Source organism: Centropristis striata, chromosome 18, assembly GCF_030273125.1.
Source record: "Centropristis striata isolate RG_2023a ecotype Rhode Island chromosome 18, C.striata_1.0, whole genome shotgun sequence".
Classification (NCBI taxonomy): domain Eukaryota; kingdom Metazoa; phylum Chordata; class Actinopteri; order Perciformes; family Serranidae; genus Centropristis; species Centropristis striata.
In genome coordinates, this window is record NC_081534.1 from 6,134,536 (window position 1) to 6,153,145 (window position 18,610).

The window sequence follows — 18,610 nt, forward strand, 5'->3', positions numbered from 1 at the left end:
GTAAGTAAGTATGTACTGAGACTAATAAAGCAACAAAAATGACTTTTAACAATGACTTAATGGGTAAGCCGGTAAACTCAATAAAGGTAATGTTATTATAAACATGTTATAAAAAATGTAATAAGGTTCTTTATATAAACTGATAGCAAGTGCTTATAAATGTCTTATAATCGTACAATTAATGTATTATTAACATCTATATAGACTTATTAACACAAAATTATCCTAATAAGCATTGTATAAGGAAATAAAGGGGCCTTATTACACATTAATAAATGCTTATTACACATATCTTATTATTAAGTGTTACCGAGTGTTACTGGGGGCGTTGGAATGTACAAAAAAAAGAGGTGTAACTTGAAAAATGTTTTTTTTTAAAAGTCATGCAATAAACAGATTTTTTTGATTTTCATTGATTTTCTTTGAGGATTGTGGAAATACCTTCAGCAGGGGTACATATTGTTAAACAACCTTCAGAGGTATTTATTCTCATGAATAATGATAATCCATGAGCGGCACAAAGTGGGGTTATGTCTGCTCCACGTATGATCAAACTGAAAACTGTGCAGTGCAGAACAGGATATTGTATGGGATTACACAACAAATGAAGCCTGTACTGCAGGACATGAATAATACAGACTTTTTTATACAGTGTGAGGTAAAACCAAACTTCACCCCAGGCTGAAACATGTGTGTCTGTCTCCTGGGTACAATATCTGCAGTAAGCAGCAGCTAAAGGAGCACTGAGGTCTCCATGTACGCAGTATTTCTTAAACTATGGGTCTGGCCCTTAATTGGATCACAGGTTTGTTTCTGGTGGGTCCTCACACGTCAAACGCACCAGTTTGTTTTAATCAGCTCAGGTCTCAAAGCGAGGCTCAATTTAGACAATTTATGCCTGAGCTGAAAAGGTTTACTAAACCTGGCTATAAAAGTACGCTGTGTGTGAGTCCCTGTCAGCCTATATGGACTCCCTGTGCTATGGTGGCCAAGCCAAGGCCAGCGACTGGTAGATCCACTGGGAGTGTAATAACAGATTAATGTGGCGTGCCAGGCCCCACGACCAGACGTGTTTGACGTTAATGCTCCACTGTATATTATCCAGCTTGCAGAAATGTTGGATGTGAGCGATGGGATCCAAGGACAGGGATGTTTAGGTACTAATTACCAAACAGCAAGGCACAAGTCTCGCTCCATATTTCCTTACTCCTGTGGAAACACTAGGCAGGCTCCATTTATTTTCTTTGACTGTTGTTTCTGGCAAGGCCGCGTCTCAGTAAACACCACTCGCCCACCATTGTAAATCCGACAGGCGCAGACCTTTCAAGTTAGACTCCTTTGAGGAAAAATGGAGACAGATCGGATGGCGGCGCTCGGGTTTTCCGTCTTAATGAGAGAGTGGAGAAGAGGGATGGCGTTTGATCCCTGGCATGGAAGCCTCTATTTAAGCCTGTCAACGGTCATCACTCTCTCTCTCTCCTTCTTTCTCTCTCTCTCTCTACGTTATGGATGGAGAAACAGACCTGCACCACTGGATTTGATCAACTCAGTCAGGCACACTTAACCCTTTTCAAGACCTCGATGCAGACTCCAATAGCACCTTTACTATCACAGAGACAGACGCGCTCAGCCCTCCCCTCCAAAGTATCAGTGTTGATTGATCACCTAGCTGGAAAAGAAAAGAAAAGGCAGAAGCAGATCTGTGAAAATATTATTTTATTTGTAGAGCTTCGCAATGAGCAAGGCTCTCAGTCATCATGCTCCAATTTCATATCATATGTTTGTCCAAACCACACAAGAGCCTCATGGTTCTTCAAGGAAGTCTCGCTATAGTTGCAGCCTGACACCAGGCCAAAGACGATAAGCCCCAAGACAAATTTCCATCCGTCCTCTGCGTGGACAATGAAACTTTTGAACTTGAACTTTAGTCTGTGGATGCTGATAGGCTCGTCAGAGCGGAGGAAATGTCTGTGTGATGGAGGGCTGGAGGGCAGGGCTCCTGACCGTCGTGGACCTGGCCTGGAAGACGCTTTTCATCGCAGCACTAATGAATCTACCTAATCAGGCCTGATTGGAGCTGCTAAATAAATACTCTCTCCATTCATAATATCATGTGTAACTGAAGACAAAATCAATACCTGGACTCAACACTAATAGCTAGAGGCTCTGGCTGCAATACATTTTTCAGAATGAGCCCATCAGTGACATTGGCATGGGTGGTTGATACTTCCAAATAAAGGCACTTAGTTGAGGATTTTTCACATCTTGAAAGCTCTGGTAACGCTTTATATGAAGCCTATACCTATAATGCATGATAAACATACTTATAATGCATTACAATCTGCTTATAGCATTACACTTACAGTGAGAAGCACTCATAAATGCATAGCACATTATAAAGCATTTTATAATGACATGTAATAATGCATTATAAAAAATATTATAATATGCATTTTATAATGGCTTACAACATCACGTATCATAATACTTTATGATGGCTGAAATTTGCTTGCTGAAATGTTTTGAAAGCTCATGTCTGTAATGCATTATAAATATACATATTGTGCTATGATCTGCTTAAAGCGCTGTATACTAGTGATTAGCACTTGTAAACATTCATAATGCCTTTTAACAATTATTATAGCGAATTATGAAGCATTTTATGATGACTTTTGATGTTATAATGCATTAACAGTGATTATAATGTATTATAAAAAATATTATAATTCATTATAACGGTAAGAATTATAATGATCCCTGCTAAAAAAGTCTGTAAGTGACAAGCAGTTTTGATGCATTATGATATTATAATTCATAATAAAATGCTTTATAATGGCTATAAAGCATTATGAATATGCATGGGTGTGTTTAACTATAGTTTTACAATGCTATAAGCAGATTATAGTACTTCACAAGTGTGCTGAATAATGTATTATAATCATAGGCATCATAGAAAGTGTCACAGAAGTTCTTATGTATAACATTTTAAAACAGATTCATGCATGCAAACAAATCAGAAAGCAGCTTTGTTCTAAGTTAAGTTCAATGCCCTCAGCAGCTAAATCTTGTTCTTTCGAACTAACATAATCGAGCATAATAAAATCTTTTTTCAAATCAATCTTTCAGAAGCAGGAGTGGATTTCAAGATCAAGGAAACAAAACAACTACAGCAACACCTACAGTGATCACAATCACAATGAATCTGCGGATCGCAACAGTCATATTCAGCAAAAACAATTAGTGCCATCATCAATCATATCAATCATAGATGAATCAAGGTGTCTCCCCAGGACCCAAAGCTTGATAATAAACACTGGAGTCAGACTCGACTTCTGTGGGTTTAGGAATAAATAAAGTGAACGACCCTGACATCAGCAGCTAGTAAAAGGTTTGGCCGTGCGGGCCGCTTGAGTATGAATGAAAGAGAGCTTTGTGTTATGAGAAATAAATACAGACGCGACACAATCATGTTTGAGTGAAAGCGTTATGTCAGAAGTTTCACATTTGGATGTGGTTTGAAACCTGTGAATTCAGTTAAATGTGCTTGATTTATTGTGTGCTCCACTTCTCTTTCGCCATGTCTGTTTCTGTAATTGTAACACCGTGTACACCATGTACTGGATCTCTGAAATCTGTATAAACCATCCTGTAACACAGACATCTGCAACATCTGACCTGTTTAATATGACAGACAACATTTCTGGTTCCTGAAAATGCCACTGAAGAAGACTCAAAAGGACAGTCACGTGTATGTTTAAAAATGATGTATTTTTGTGTTGTGAGTTTATTCTGTTTGAGCTCAGGTGGCTTGGCGGGTTACTTGGCCAGTCTCCTCGCCACGTCTTTGTAGGCGGTCTCGATCTCGGAGTCAGCAGCGCAGGTGTTGGTGAATTCATCACGTGTGTAGGCGTTCTTCAGGTAGCGCCACACCCCCGACATGTCTGTGGGGATGTCGTAGTTACGGTACTTCTTTGCAACAACCTGGGAGAGAAGGCAAAGTTGTAACATCAAGACATTTTAACAAATACTGGTTGTATTTATACTATGAATATCTTCACGTAAGAGCATGTTATTTTCAGATTATAATTTATAGATGAATCACTATTAGGTGCCCTAATTCCTTTTTTATTATTATTTTTAACTTAAATTAGCCTCAAACATGAGTACTTGACATCAAATACCTCTCTTTTTTTCATGATTTAACCCTCTGAACCTCAAAGGTATGTTTTCTTTATAAGATCGCCAAAATATATATATATATAGGCTATGTTGTTTATCATAGAAAGAAACTGTAAAAGCAGGCATTATCGTCCCAGTTTGAATTTTCTGACAGTCATTGAATGACTCATAGGTTACAAAAGTTTATATGAGAAAAGTAACCGAACAAAGCTTAAAATTTTGATATTTTTGTCAAAATGACTTAATTGTACATGTCTAATGTGAAACGTTGCCAAAAGTAAACTGTTTGGAATAACTAGATACTGTTAAAAACATTAAATTCTGCTCCTCAGCGACACTTTGACGCCATGATTGATTCTGCTGAGACAAACGGTCACGTGACAAATATTCACTGAAAATCAGCCAGAACTGCAGGCTTTTTACACAGAGCTGAGAGGAGAGGACAGGAGAGGTTGCAAGTAGGGGTTGTAAATATGCAAATAGCTCAATATATATAGCATGTGGAGACTATTTTTTTCAATATTCATGACACTTGTGGGCACTTGGAAAAGTGTTCTATATATAGATTCAATTTTTTAAAAATAATTTATTTAATTTATTTTTTAATGATTTATGTCATTACTGTTATTCTGCAGAAAAGACATCTTTGAGTTGTTCTCACTTCTAGTCATGATTGTGCTGATTCCTGATAGAGCTGCAGGACTTGCATATTGCAGTGAAATACAAGGCCACAGTGAGTAAAATGTAAAAAGAGCAAGAAACAGCTTGCAGTTCATGGGGGTTAAAATGAACTAAAGATCACCAATTAGTGTGCGCCCTCTTTACCTTGACTATGTGCAGTTTAGGCAGCAGGTTGCAGTCTGCAAGAGTGAGTTCGTTCCCATCGAGGAAGCACCGGTTGGAGCCCTTCTCCTCCTCCATGCTGTCTGCATCAATCTCATCTGGCAGGACGCTGTTCAGGTAGTCATCCAGCTTCTTCAGGGCCCGGGTCAAACCCTTTTCTAGGACTAAACACACACACAGAAACACACATAAGCATGTGTACAACACGGTGTGGTGATAGCCTCACTAGGTGGCAGCACAGCAAACTATAAGAGTCAAAGCTTCAAACACTGGACTCTGCTACTACCTAGTGGAGGAACGTTATAATGGCTGTTCTATTTTTGAGTATGTGTGGGACTGTGAGTGTAAATGGCATAAAATGAGCAGCCCACCGGCGTTGGCCTCTGGTTTGGTGTTCTTGATGTAGGCTGAGAACTTGGCGAAGATGTCATTTCCAGCTGTGTTCGACTCTCTCTGCTTGGCGGCCAGTTTAGGATACCTGAGCAGACGGGGGGACGGAGGCAGGAGACGCAGTCAGAGACGCAGGCAGACCGAAGCATCTGGATAGCATTAACACCTGGACTGGAGCTCCAACTCAGACTGAAAGCATGTTACACACTCACACTGAGTTGGCTGCCCGCCCCTTCAGCTCTCTCACACTAAGGTTCATTTATAATGCAAAAAACTTTACAGGCAATAAAAGAAAGATTTAGTTGATCTGACGTTTTTCTCTGCAACTGCTCACACACTGGCTCAGTTTTTTTCTTCTTTTTGGGAATGACAATTACATCTAAAAATTCACATGCGTTCACATACGTATGTATCTGTTTGTCTGAGACACATGTATACTATTTCTTTAACAAAAGATTTACAGCAGCCATAAACAACAAACGGCTCTATCAGTTAACATCAGTCTTCATCAAATACAGCACATATTCGCTTTTATTGGACTAAAGCGTTTCCTGCCCTTTCAACAGTGTCACTGAAGAGAAATAAATCCAGTCCAAAGCAGCGTGTGTGTAGTCAGCGATACTGTAAACTACGTGTTGTAAAACCTTCCAGTTGAATTACTTTGGAGGACAGAGCGTTTCCTCAAGGAACTCCTCGATCTTGTTGATATCGGTCTTGACTTCTCCGTTGAAGGTCAGGAAAGGAGGGTGTGTCCCTGGAGCCAGGTTGTGCAGATCTGCTGGCTTTCTGCAGAGGGCATAGAGATAGCAGTGTGTCAGGAGGAAGTGCATTACCGTGTTTGAGCGCCGGGTGTTTGTATTCTATGTATCCTAACCTTTTGAGGTCGACGGTGGTGACGTTGAACACGACTCCTTTGAGCCAGAGGATCATGAAGAGGCGCTGAGAAAAGGGACAGTTGCCGATACTTTCTCCATCGTTACCAGCCTGCACGCAAAGTAGAGAACAGATCAGAGCGATAAAATATAAAACATAGTGAAAATAAACCCATTGAGTTAAAGGTCCACTTTATAGGATTTAGTGGCATCTAGTGGTGAGATTGCAGATTGCAACCATCTGAATGTTCCCTCACCCCTCCCTATCCAAGCATGTCAGACCTACACTGTAACATTAAAAAAACATCTCTAGAGCTAGTGTTTGTCTGCTCTGGGCTACTGTAGGGACATGATGGTGCCACATAACGGACTTCTTAGAATCGATTCTTAGTTTCAGGTGATTTTACACTAATGAAAGCATAATTATGAATTTTATATTACATTTCTACCAATAGATCCCCCCAAATCCTACACACTGCTCCTTTAAGGCAACACATTTCTGACATTAGTGTGGCAATGATTTAGTGTAAAATAATCGATCAACAGTAAATTACAATCATTTTATATGGTTCCAGGCTCTCAAATGGAAGTAATTGCCTCTTTTCTTTGTCTGACATTGTAGCAAATGTATTCCCTTTGGACTCTGGAGAATTCTGATGATGATACCTTGGGCTTAAGGTAATTGTTTGGTTAACTGACCAAACAATTAATCGAGAAATGACCTTAGGTCAAATTAATCAACGATGAAAATTACAGTTAGTTGTACACCATTAGACATCATCTGAACAAAAACTGAGCATCTTTTCTTGTCAAAAGAAAAAATTGTGACAGGCTTTTGTTTAAAGAGTTATTATATATGTTTTTTGAGTGTGGGATCTGATCATAGATAGATAGATAGATAGATAGATATACTTTATTTATCCCAAGCTGGGAAATTACAGTGTAGCAGCAGCATTACACACAGAGACAATGACAACACAATTAAATAAAAAGAACAACCTAGGCATACTTCAAGCAATAAAATATAAAAATACAATAAAATACAATAAAATACAATAAAAATACAATAAAATGTCATGTAAAACTAAAGTGTCTAAAGAAGGAGTATGTATTAAGGAGTAGAATTCCAGTGCAGAATAAATATGAATATGCATTATAAAAATGCCATCCTCGACAGAAGTCATGCCACAGGCCGCCCCATATTTGCACCCCAGAAGCTAGAAGGGCAGCTACAAGAGAGATATTCCCCTACTTGCTTCACCAGTTTCCTGCTGTGAGAACAGCTTCACTACTAACAATTAAATACATGTTGGGTTTAGCTGACTTTTATCTGTTATCTGACTTTTATTTGACCAGTAAGGTTTTTTCAGGAAAGCGTCATGGGTTGTATAAATGTAAACACTTCTCACACACATTAATACGTCACGCTGATACAACTGAATGATAACGAGAGAGTTCAACCAAATGTAAACTCTGGATATCTGTTAGAGCCAGTCGGATATATTATCCTAGCCTGGCAGAGATGTCGAGCAGTGATCAGTATTGGCATTAATGTTTCATAAATTTACCAATATGGACATTATTTTTCCAAATATCATTCGGGAAAAATATACTTTTGTAACAGGAGTTTCTTATGTTAGCATCTGGATAAGAAATGATCATTATTAAATGGTGTTAGTGCTGATTTGGTTATATAAGTTATGCAGCATATTACCCAGCACTAAAAGCTAAAACATTTTTTAATTAGTTTATCAAGGGCTCCAGCATTAATAATATAATATATTGTTAATAATATAAATAAAGCATGAAAATAACCAAATAGGAGTTGTGAGACTACTGATATGATCACTTCCTCTGCATCATATACTCGTGCATATGCAGTGCGATCGTGTGACGGCATGTATGGATACACAGCAGAGCCTCAACACTGACACCTGACACCACTGGCCCAGCTGAATTATACATAGCGATTCCATCAGCTGGTTCACTGGCCGACAGGGCACAGGGTGCAGGGTCAGACCTGTAGGCCTGAAGCCACACAACGCTTCACTGCTCACAGCAAAATAAGTGCACTGACCTCCAGGTCAACAAGGAGAGCAGAGATTTGACAGTGGGGATATATTTCTTTGTTTATTATATTAAAGATCTGTAATTTAACTCTGTAAGAAATCAAAAGGTGGTTTTAATTATGTATCTTTGAGATATCACCAATAACATGAAATTGTCTACTTGGATGCAGCACCAGCAGTCACTTCACAAATGAAAGACACTCCACCAAACGGAAAACATTTTGTCATTCAGTGCATGTACCCTCCAGCACGCTGCTCCCAGCAAACACCAGAACACAGAGCTGTCAGTCTAAAAGTAGCTGAGCCAACTGTATGTACGCCAGCCATTGATGCTCGGTGCTGTCATGCAGCCTGAGCGCATGTGATGCTTCTGTCCGCGCATTGTTATGGCTAGGCTCAGTAACACAATACATAGCCGCTGATAATGGCCAATCAACATCTAGAACACTGAGGACAAAAGCTGTCACACACAGCCGGGCCTGTGGGCACAAGGAACGTGAGATCTGATGATGAGTGGGCTCCACCGGAGGCAATGTTACTTTATATGATCCAAAGCATACATATACATGTAGGCTTTACTATCACTGGGTTTAGGTGTTTGTGGTTTGACACATTTTAATAAGAATAAATGACAATATCACATTACCAGGGCATTTGTATGTTCGTCTGCAATATGTCAACTCACCTGTTTGAGGGCACTTTTCCAATAGAGAGATCAGATATCCAGGTTTAGAGTAATAGTTTAAGTAAATTATATGCTGCTGTTTAATCTATAGTTTGCCATTTATCTTCCTAAAGTGATTTATGAAAGCTATTAAAATGCTGTTTTTGGTGCACCCTAAAAAAGGGGGCAATTATCCTATCACCCATATCCAGCACCTATACTACACAAATTATGTGAAAGTCCAAGAACAATTGACCTCTTTCTGTACTATGATACCCATTTCACATTTGTATATATTGTATATTGTACATAATACTATACTAAATTACTATTTTCTTATAGTTGAGCGCCATTTGTGTTGTTTATTGTTTCTATTTTAAAAATTGCACTTTAACATATATATATTTTCCAGTTGTTTTTATTGTATATTTTGCAGATTTCCTGCTCTTATCCTTATTTTATTCATCTTTTTTTTTTCTTACACACTATGAAACTGTAAGAAATGTTATTTCGACCTCTGTGTGTCTTATACATATGGAAAATTGACAACAAACTTGACTTTGACTTTGATTCGCTGGAACTTTAGTGTGAAATTTGCCCAATAAAAAAATAAAAAACCTGAAGCATGGAAAGACAGAAACAATAATCAGACTGTAATCTTATCACAAATAAATTCTGACAATAAAGATTTTCAGCTACTGTGATGATTGTTGTAGACACATTTGTTAGTGTTTTACTGGACAATCTGTGTACAGATGAGTACTGAAGTAACACTTTAAAGATATGATATGCAGGATTCTTCTGAAATAACAATGTATAGACTCATACTAAAATAATGCCCATCAATAATCACTTAAAACACATCAGATGTGTCTGTCAGTGTCTGTAGACACCCTGTCCTCTAGCTGTGCTATCTCTTTTCTTTTCTTTTCATTTTGTTTTGTTTAAAACATTTCTGGGTGCAACCCAGTACCACAAAACTAAAAATAAATTACAATGAGCCGGAAAAAACCCTGCAAATGTAGCAAAGCTTGGTCCCAGCAAGAGTAAATCTGGAGTTTGGAGAGAGAGAGAGAGAGAGAGAGAGAGAGGAATAAAGAAGTAAAAATTGTTGCAGCAGAGGATGAGATTCACTGACTTTTATACTCAACTATTGGTCCAAAACCCAAAATTATGCAGCAAATCATATTATGTTTCAATGGATAAACCAGATATGTGGTGTCATAATGTGTTCAATGTTATATTGGAACATTCTGACCATAGGTGATGGCACATTTTTTCCACTTGAGATGAATAGATTGGACAGTGAAAGTCTAGATTTTGTGCAGAGCTAAGGAGGTGCAGCCATGTAGAACAGGACGGCACCAAGAGGAAAAAACTCATGGAAACCACTTAGAGGGACTGTTCATCCCAGAAACAAAAATGCATATTTATTTTGTCTCTTAACTGTAGATTGTTTTGGTGTGAGCTACCCTTATGTTGGAGATATTGGCCGTAAAGATGTTTGCCTTCTCTTGAATTTTAAGGAACTAGATTGCACAATACAAGAAAGAAAATAGTTCCTATATGAAACTGGTCACAACAAGGTCTGAGGATTACTTTTAGTAACGGGGTCATGACTTCTTGAAAGAGATATTGCTTTCGAGTTTTTCAAATGTATTATATTGGCACTTTGAGCATAAAAGGTGAAGTGCTGTATAGTCCCACTATATTGAATATAGAAGGACATCTTTAACACGTCTCATACCGAGCCATTTTTGGTAACTAAATTTAAGACAAATTAAGCATTTTCACTACAGTATTTTGCTTTCTAGAAATAAAAGTTTCATGTACTGAAACAAAAGAGCAACACTATGAATGGAAGTGAACTTTCAGTTACCGAGCTGAGCGGTTTCCTAGGAGGTGGACTGGTAGAAAGCAGCCTGCACACCAGCTAATTGGGTCAGTGCATCCAGGCAGCACATCAGCAACCAGCCTTTCCACCTGCCTCCACCTCACCTGCCTCAGGTATATTCATCTGCCTCTAACATTCCCCACAGGGCCTCAAGTGCTTTAAGTTGTGAAGAACAAAACAACACTACTAATCCAACTAACACTGCACTCCCACACTGGTACCTTTATCATGTTTGCTCTGTTTTAGGTAATCTGGAACGTCTATTGATGGCTGAATACAAGATAATGTTTGGGATATTTGGATATAAAAGAGCAGAGTGGCTCATTTAATGGATTGTGAGTGAAGAGAATGTGCCCACCATGCACTGCTTATGTAATCTTTCCTTTAAAAATGTGCATTATATGGAGTTATTGGACCACAGCAGTGCCCTGATGTGAGCTTCCCAGCATCAACGAGCAGCTTCAGTATCACTGTCACAACAATCCAGGGTCAGCATAGAGCGCAGTGTGCCAGTGCCACTGTAACTCTACCTCTACTATTGAGTTACACAAGCTTTCCACAACACACAGTGGTGCAGCACTGGAAATCCTGCTCATATACTGCCTCTATCTTCTATCAAAACTTAATTCATTAAACAAATACTGTAACCATTGTTCTGTCTCTGTCTTACCTTGACAAAAAGCTCGATATCAGGGTCTCTGTCTTGACTGTTAGTGGACATGATGCCTGCTTCTGGCTGTAAATTTGTTTTTTTTTAAACTACAGTCCTTTGCTTATCCTTGGAGGTCTACATCCTCCAGAAAAAGATGGGGGGAAAAATCGTCTTCTCTGAGATTGTCCTCTCCCCGCTGACACCTTGAGAAGCTGTTTTTGGTTTCTATTCCCTGATTCAGTATTTCCACCACCTTTTGGTCCTGTAAAAGCTTGTCTTCTCTCTTGTTTGTGTCCAGTCCAGGTGGCAGGTAGAGCCCTGCGCTCTGATTTAGACACAGATGGAGAGCAGAGTGAGCTCTCACTGACACACAGAGGGAAACAGGTGTCAGTCTATAGCCAGGGGGTGGAGCCCCATCACTCTCTTCCCACCACTGCAACCAAACTAACACACACCATCACCACCTCTCTTATCTGTCTCCTAAACTGCTCACCTTACTTTCTTATTTCCTATGGTGTTATTTCCTCTTTTAATCAGATCCGGTTAAAGAGACTTTTTCTAACTATGAAAAATATCATCACTCTTGAGTAATCCCAAATGTCAACTATCATGTGCAAAAAAAATGTGGTCTATTTGTGTCAGTTTTTGAGAGCAGGAGCTGCATCATTTATATTTAATGCATGTTCGTATGTTTGATTCTGGCAGAATGAGGCAGGTTATATTTGATCAGCAGCAGGAAACCTGGAGAGGATTCCTCTGTGAATTATTGATGCTTGGCTTTGGTTTTAAGGCAGGAATTGGCGTTCATTTATGGAAAGGACCTATATAGGGCAACAAAAATAAAAGCAGGTCTGACTGCAAAAAACTTAATCAGAACACAGAGAGGAAATGAAGTGGCAGTCACTCTGAACAATCATTTGAACGAGTTCTGTGAGACGTACCCAAGAAAAAATGTCTCATCTTGTGTGAATTTGAAAGTGAGATGAAAACAGAAAAAGAGGAAAAGTGGAGATCATTTTTTAAAGATTCTATTTATAGAGCAGCCCCCTCTCCTGGCTGACATACCAACATGCAGCACAAAGCAATTACTAGAGTTCATTATCAGTGTTTATGAGGGAAAATGTTGAGTACTTTCTAAATGTGTTATTTTAGGTTTTATTTATATAGGCTTTAATTAAAGCCTCAATAGGCTTCACAACACCCACATGAAGAAAACAATACATGATAATGAGCGCAGCCCGGAGTCTTTTCACATTTAGATCTCATTCAGCCATGTTTCTACTGCCAGATTTTTACATCAATAAGCAGAGAGGGTGCAACTGCATTTCTTGCCATTTTAAAGAAGCTCTCTTCAAATCTTACAGTATCTTTTGCTTGAGTACCTGCCTCTTTGCCCCTTGATGCCCAAAGTGCCCTTTTATTTTTAGTATATTTTAATTTTATTTAATTGTATTTCTATTTTGGTGTAGGCCTGTTGGTGGCCATTATCAATGTGAACATTTAACAATTATTAATAATTCAGCTAAAAATTAAATCACCTGTCTGACGTCACATGATGACCTGCGGCAGGTGAAAGGTCATCATGTGACGTGCCCTCCGTTTTGCTCACGTGCAGCTGTGACGCAGGACACTGCAGACACACGGCGGGAACGTTGAGATAGTGAGTTTGTGTGATGAATTATCACGTTTTATTCTATTCTAGTCAATAATTAGCGTTATGGGGCGTCATTACGCAACATAATATTTAACGCGGCCCGTGGTTCCTGCTTGGTCCTCAATTAAAGAAATTCTTCGTCGACTAACACAGATACGATTTTGTCGACCAAACAGTTTGTCAATGTAAGAGACAGGTTTGTAAAACTGAGTTTCTGCACAAAGAATCATGCAATAGCACCACTTCTGATCTTGGGATTACCAGAGCTAATATGTTTCTAGGAAATGAGTCGTTCAGCATGATAAGAGTCTACCAATGAAATAAGAGGGGCAGACTTTTTTTTACCACTTTCACATTAAACAGACTATATATATGTATATATAACATTGAATGAGCAAGCCTTGAAGGTGCTTTAATTAGATTTTGTTAACTGAGTACCAGTTACCTATGCTAAGCTAACTGACTACAGCTGTATATCCACTGGACAGATGACAGTGGTATCAGTCTTCTTTATCTTATCTTATTTCCCAATATTTTTTCGTATGACTTTTAAAGATGTCTAAATTCTTGATGATCATAAAACCATTATGTCTTGAGAAATGGTCTAGTTTGTGTGTCCTCTTGAGACAAAGGGAAGCTGAAATCACTGACTTGTTGGGCTAATTATTCACCCAGACATCAAACAGTAACAGACATTTTGTATCTTTGGTGGAGGGGGATTGTTTGAACTCACTTGTGTCGACACACTCTCCAAATGTGACAACCCAACAGTCAATATAAGCATTATCTTAATTGTGAGCCATGAGATGAACTTATAGTGACAACAAACCCTATTATATAACGCAGCCATCCAAACTCTGACAGTGACTTCTTCTATCTTGTACAGTTGCAGATATCTTAAACAATGTGTTATCATACAGTAAAATAATATAAAAAAGATTAAAAACTGTAAGTGATAGTAGTGATATCCTATTGTGCAGTGACCCGCTTTATCACAGACAGCAGGGGAGGAGCCACGCAAGCATTCAGCATGGACAGATGATCTCCTGCCTCCCCTCCCTGTTTTTATAGTTCAGCTTGGTTTGGTTTATGATGATTGTTGAAGATTAAACTGTTGGGAAATCCACCCACGGGTTGGATGGGATGGAGGGCGGGGTGGTATGTGAGAAGTGGCCAAGTATGTTGTCACTTCCATGTTGAACTATGGTCCATGTTTATCATAATTGTGGTATAACAACAACAAGATAGCATATCACTAATCCCACTAATGTTTTTCTGAGAAAATTGGTGAAAATCAGCAGCAAGGACATATTTTTTATGACTTTATGACTTGGTAAAAGAGGGTATTTTTGATGAGATTTTTCCCTTGGTAAAAGTATAACAATGGACATTTAAAAGTTTTTTTTTTAAATATATTCATGAGATGTTTGATCTGGCAAAGCTAAAGGATAATACTGTTTCTGGATTTGGCCCCGGTCTCTATGACAACTATAGGAGGATGTTTGGATCACTTTAAGAAGACATGATCCACGTCAGATTGTAGCAATTACTTTGTTTGCAACTCATCTGTGTCGATTACATACACACATTTCTATCTGATCACTCCCTTCACTGATACAATACAAAGACAATTTTAAGGATTTAGTATAAACCACTACTGTCATTCCTGATTACAAGGCCTCTGGTGAGCTCAGGCAGGATTCTTTCAGCTCAGCCCACTGACTCTCAATCTCTGTTGCCCAATCAGCAAAGTGACCCCTGCATGTGCTGATAGTACACCTCAGCTCTATCAGACAAGCAGCAAAACACACAGTGGGATTTACTCAGGCATGGAGTTCAGCCTGGTTTCTATGGCCGTACAGTAAACGAGTTAATTATTACATCAGGCTGCCTCCAGATTAAAGTCACTGACAAAGCTGCTCATACAAAGAGATCAGAGCTTCAATAAAAAAAGAGCTAAAATCAATACTCTGTCATATATATTTCTGAATATACTACAATTTAATAATAGAACCATTGTTGTAATGTTTTCCCCCTACTATTCAACTTCAAAAAGTTTAATTTATTCAACTTCACTAGTTAGTTAGGCTTCAACAGTAAACCATGCATATACTCTTGCTACTAATACATTGATAAGATTTCTTTTTTTATTGTTTACTATAGTAGTAAGACCCATTATCTCTTCTTAGAATATAATTATAGTTCTGATCTATGTTAAATATTTTTAAAATGTTTCTGTATTTGTATGCACATATGATTTCAATCATATCAGTCACTGCTTCCGATTATTTGATATGATGGTAATGATTGAATATTTTTATTATGACCTCTGAGGATAATGTGGTGATTAGTTATAGTTTATGGCTCAGACTTGGCCAGCAAATTGTTGTTACGCTTTCAGATGGTGTCTCTCATTATGCACTAATCTTTGATATGCAATAAAGATATATGCCAGAAATTGCAATAAAATAATCAATGTTCTGTCCCCAATAATGCAGGACATGCCAGTTGGTTGATACTTGTATTTTAGGGGAATTAAGGTGTATACTTTAATTGTGTTGGTTTTCCTTTATGAGTCACTAAAGGTGTCACAATTTTGCAAAACAGCAATCATCCCAATTATAATCAACAAAAAAATATGATTCATTATAATAGGTTAAGATAAGATAAAACTTTATTGATCCTCGTGGTGTAAACTCACAACCTACCCAGCAGCATAAAACAATTAAAATAAGCACCAACATCAGTGATGCATTAATCAATGCATCAGTAGTTAATATACAGTAATAAAATAAATATTATTCTGAAACGAGCCATGTTGCATAATGAGCACTTTTACTTTTGAAACTTTAAGTATATTTTGATGCTCATACTTTTGTACTTTTACCTAAAGTTAATGTGCAACTTTTACTTGTGTTACATTTAATGATATGCAAAAATTGAATAAGCTACTTTACACTGTAATAAATATAATTTAAAAAACAGTAAAAAGTCTGGCTGCAAAAGTTGCACTTATGATCAAATAACAGTAAACAACCACAAGTTATATTACAGATAATTTATTTAAAAATATGCATAATATACAGTAAATATCTGTATTTTTTTAATCTGTAGAATATTTAAAAAATGTAATATGACTGTAAGAGTAAGTGTTACTCCCAGACTTTAAACTATTTTTCTTTTTCTTTTTCTTTTTACATTAAATTTAAAGTTTTACTATAAAACTGTTGTTTTTTGTCGTTTATTTATTTATTTTACATGGAATTCACTGTAATTTAACATTCAAAACAATTAAGCAGTTGAATAATGCTGCAATCTATAGTGTCCTAATGTATTAATTTACAGATTTTAACTTCCATTTTATGGTTAATATTTGTAATAAAAGTAATAACTTTTTTATGGCATTTGCAAAAACAAGAAAAACCCTGTGAGATAATCCAGACAAAAAATCTGGAAGAAAATGCAATATACCACTGTACATAAAATATCCTAACACCAAAGAAACGAGATGTGCTGGAGGACAAAACGAAAAAAAGTTCCTAACAGAGTGAAGAATAGACAAGGAAAGATGGCTTCATGGAGCCTTTTGGCAACTCTGATATTTCACCACGAATGAAAGTGAAAATCCAGCTTGAATGGAGTTGTTTTAAACAGTGAGGCTGAAACAAAGTGATGCCTGACCTGGATCAACTCTGCTGGCTGTTTATTCAATAACGCTTTATATTAAGGTCCTTGTAATAACCATAAATTAACAAGTAATAAGGCCCTTGTAAGTCCTTACAAGATGCTTATTAACATTGTGTGTTTATAAGCTTATATAAGTGTTAATGATGGCATTACAAACACCCATGACCCACCCATTATGTCTTTGCCATGCCTTTATTAATCTTGTTTTGTTTGCTTATTGATATCAAAATATACTTTATTGCTCATCTATTATAAGTTAACTATAAGTTAACTATGCTTTTTGCAACTACCGGATCTAAAGCGAGAACAATGCCTTATTACTTGTTAATTAATGGTTATTAAGGACCTTATTATAAAGCGTTACCGTTTATTCTTCTTACCTTGACGAAGAGAGCGATGTCCGGCTGGCTGGGGTCAGCCGCTGCAGCGCTGCTCTCATCCACACTCAAACTCTCCAGAGTTTGCAGGCTGAAGTCTCCAGACTGCTCCGGCGTGATGTCAGCGCTGAGCACCAGCCCGTTCTCCTCGGTGTCCTCCTCCTGGATCCTCGGCTGGATCGGCGGGTCATCGCTCGGGTCTCCCGGGGAGGCGGAGGATGCTGAGGAGGCCGATGAGCGCCTGGATCCGTCGTGCGTCTCGCCGTTCACTTCCTCCACCTTCACCTCCACCTCCACCTCTGGCTCCGGATCCACACTCACCTCTGCCTCTTCCTCCGCTTTAACCACCTCATACACGTTAGCCTCCTCATCATCGCTGGACGAAGAGGAGGACGAGCTGTCCTGTTTGTCCTCGTCTCTGGTTTCCATGTAGACCGGCGAGCTGCGCTCTCCCTCCGCAGAGACGTGGACCGTCACCTCGCTGCACCGCTGCTGCTGCGCCTCATCTCCGGCCTCTCTGTCGGGGCTGTCCGCTCCATCACGGCGCTCTTCATGCACACTTCCTTCATGCTCAGAGTTGTTGTCCATGTTTACTGCTTGTTTTTTTTTGTTGCAAACCTGAGGGTTTAACGTGGAGGAGGAGTGCTGAAGTGGTTGAAGTGGTGGCACACAGTCCGCCTGCCTCTGACTGACTGAGCGCCGGGCAAATTCCAGCGATAACTCATAGGAGACCTTTGATCCTGCGAGTTAACAAGTGATTTATGCAAAAGCTGAGGCCTGTGCCTTCAAGGACATGTTGGCACTATCAGGTTAAGTGCAACACCTCCTGAGTGCAGTGAACAGATACGCACAATTCTGTTAACTTACTTCAAGCTAACAGACGTTTATATTTTGATTTGTCAGAACGAGTTAAGTTTAATTGAAGCAAGAGATTAGCATGGTTTGTTGGTACAACTTAAATTTTTACTTTCCATGCTAAAAATATTATTAAGGGACCATAGGCAAATAACGACAGAAAAGTTTGCAAGCTGTATAAAACATAAATACAGCAGAATGCCCGAAATTCTGAATTCACATGGTATATTTATAAAACAAAAGTTGATCAGTTTGAACATACACTACATTGTCTTTGTACAGTGTTTAAATATGAATACACATCAAAAAGATTATCCAATTATTGCATTGTTTTATTTATGTTTAATGTTTTTTTTTTTTTAAATCAGGTTTGTATGAGAGGGAAGTCAAGTCTTATGCTAAAGGAGAATGTCTGCTATTTTTTTTTTTATTTTTTTTACCTCATCTAAGGAGGTAAGGTTTTTTGTTTGGTTT

The 18,610-nt window shown here is 38.3% G+C and overlaps 1 protein-coding gene across 2 annotated transcripts; it reads right to left on the minus strand.

Moving 5' to 3' along the window:
- Positions 1–1,789: 1,789 nt before the first annotated feature.
- Positions 1,790–17,982, minus strand: clic5b (chloride intracellular channel 5b). Of its 2 annotated transcripts, none has more exons than XM_059356917.1 (6): positions 17,285–17,982; positions 6,287–6,396; positions 6,073–6,198; positions 5,394–5,500; positions 5,005–5,186; positions 1,790–3,981 (listed from the first exon to the last, which is right to left on the minus strand). In XM_059356917.1, exons 1-6 carry the CDS (start codon positions 17,867–17,869, stop codon positions 3,817–3,819), a joined length of 1,275 nt encoding a protein of 424 aa, XP_059212900.1. In that variant the 5' UTR covers positions 17,870–17,982; the 3' UTR covers positions 1,790–3,816. The 2 variants fall into 2 exon arrangements, with proteins under 2 accessions (XP_059212900.1, XP_059212901.1); XM_059356918.1 differs by lacking the exon at positions 17,285–17,982 and adding an exon at positions 11,582–11,908.
- Positions 17,983–18,610: the final 628 nt, after the last annotated feature.